Raw genomic sequence first — 1,439 nt, 5'->3', positions numbered from 1 at the left:
GAATTATCCACAAGGGTATTTATTTTCCAACTCATTTTTTCAAATAAACAACCCCCAGTAGTCTCAACAATTGTGCAAGCAAGAACAGAACAGCTACATGACAGGGAGGCTAGAAAAGGAGGCAGGAAAGACTCCGTCTCCTTCACTTCCTGAACTCCAGAGGCAACTAGATTGCTTCCTCCCAGGACTCGCAAGATAGCAACAACAACAACAACAACAATCACTCTTACAAGTCTTGAACCGTTGATATCTGATGAATGAAGAGAAAGGAAACCCTGAAACTAACATCCGGGTCTCTCCTGAAGGAACGATGTGAGAGAGGTTCCTGTCCTGTCACTGAGTGCCTCAGCATTTAGCCACACGCACATCCCTGCTCAGCAGCACTAAGGGACTGAAACTCGCATAACCAAACGTTAGAAAGATTTTAATATTGTAAATTGTGTGGTTACTGGAAATGAATGAACCACGGTAGAAGGAGAAAAGGAAATCTGCCCAATAGAAGAAAAGGAAGCAGGCCATGAGCATGAGGATACTCCGAGCAGCTCTTGTCTCCGGGCTGGCATTTCCTGGCAGCCTGGACGTGTGCAGGTGCAGGACGCGCTTACGGTGCTGACACAGGCGGAAGGCCATGTAGACGCTGCTCCAGCCCATCAGCCCCTGAAACACGATGTCCCGCACAGCCATCAGCATGAGGAAAAGCCACTTAATTATTTGCCCAGAGGGGAGCATGTCACAGTATTTAACGTATGGTCTAAGTGCAGAGCTGTTGGAGCTCTGGACTGTGGTGATGTAGAGGGGCAGGTTAGAGCTGACCAGGGCATTGAAGACCCAGAAGAGCAGGAGATAGGGAAGCACTTGCCATGCAGACCTGGGCTGGAGCTTTCTGCAGGGCGAGGTCTGGGGGCTGATGGTGATGGCCTGGACCACGCTGAGGAGACAGGTGGTGCAGATGGAGAGGCCGCGGGCCACCCTCCCCATGTAAATCACCACTTTGCAACCAGTAGTACCTAAGATGTTTCCCAGGTACAATATTGTGCTCACATCTCTGCTTCCCTTGGTACAAATAATGATTGTATTTTCAAAAGCCAAGTGGATGAGGAGGAGGTCGATAGGTTTCCTCTCAGGCCCCATGATGAAAGGATACAAACGTCGCCCTAGTATAAGGATGTTGCCCACCATTCCATGTCCAATGAAGCCAAGGAAGAGTGCTCCCTGGAGGAGGGTGCTCCAAGTCATCTGACTTCATGAACAGAACTAGGAGAAAGTTTGAGATGAAAATAAGTAAAGATGACAAATTTCAGGGTGTGACATCCCGACTGCTCTAGTGACATCCATAGTCTCAGTCTGCAGGAAATCCATGAGATTTCCCTCTCGCTGCTCTTTGTTCCTCTTTCCCCTGTTTCAGGCCACACCAGTGGTGACAGTGACAATGAAACCCC

General features: G+C 49.1%; 1 protein-coding gene across 1 annotated transcript; it reads right to left on the bottom strand.

Annotated features, from left to right (window-relative positions):
* Positions 1 to 345: 345 nt before the first annotated feature.
* LOC101630712 (putative vomeronasal receptor-like protein 4) lies at positions 346 to 1,179 on the bottom strand. The gene has a single exon (XM_004694823.1). The coding sequence runs from the start codon at positions 1,177 to 1,179 to the stop codon at positions 346 to 348; it is 834 nt and encodes a 277-aa protein (XP_004694880.1).
* Between the last annotated feature and the right edge of the window lie 260 nt (positions 1,180 to 1,439).

The sequence above is a fragment of the Condylura cristata genome, unplaced genomic scaffold (assembly GCF_000260355.1).
Source record: "Condylura cristata isolate star-nosed mole 26May11 unplaced genomic scaffold, ConCri1.0 scaffold00048, whole genome shotgun sequence".
Classification (NCBI taxonomy): Eukaryota; Metazoa; Chordata; class Mammalia; order Eulipotyphla; family Talpidae; genus Condylura; species Condylura cristata.
Note: the sequence above shows the minus strand (reverse complement) of the source record. Positions and strands in the feature narration are given on the sequence as shown.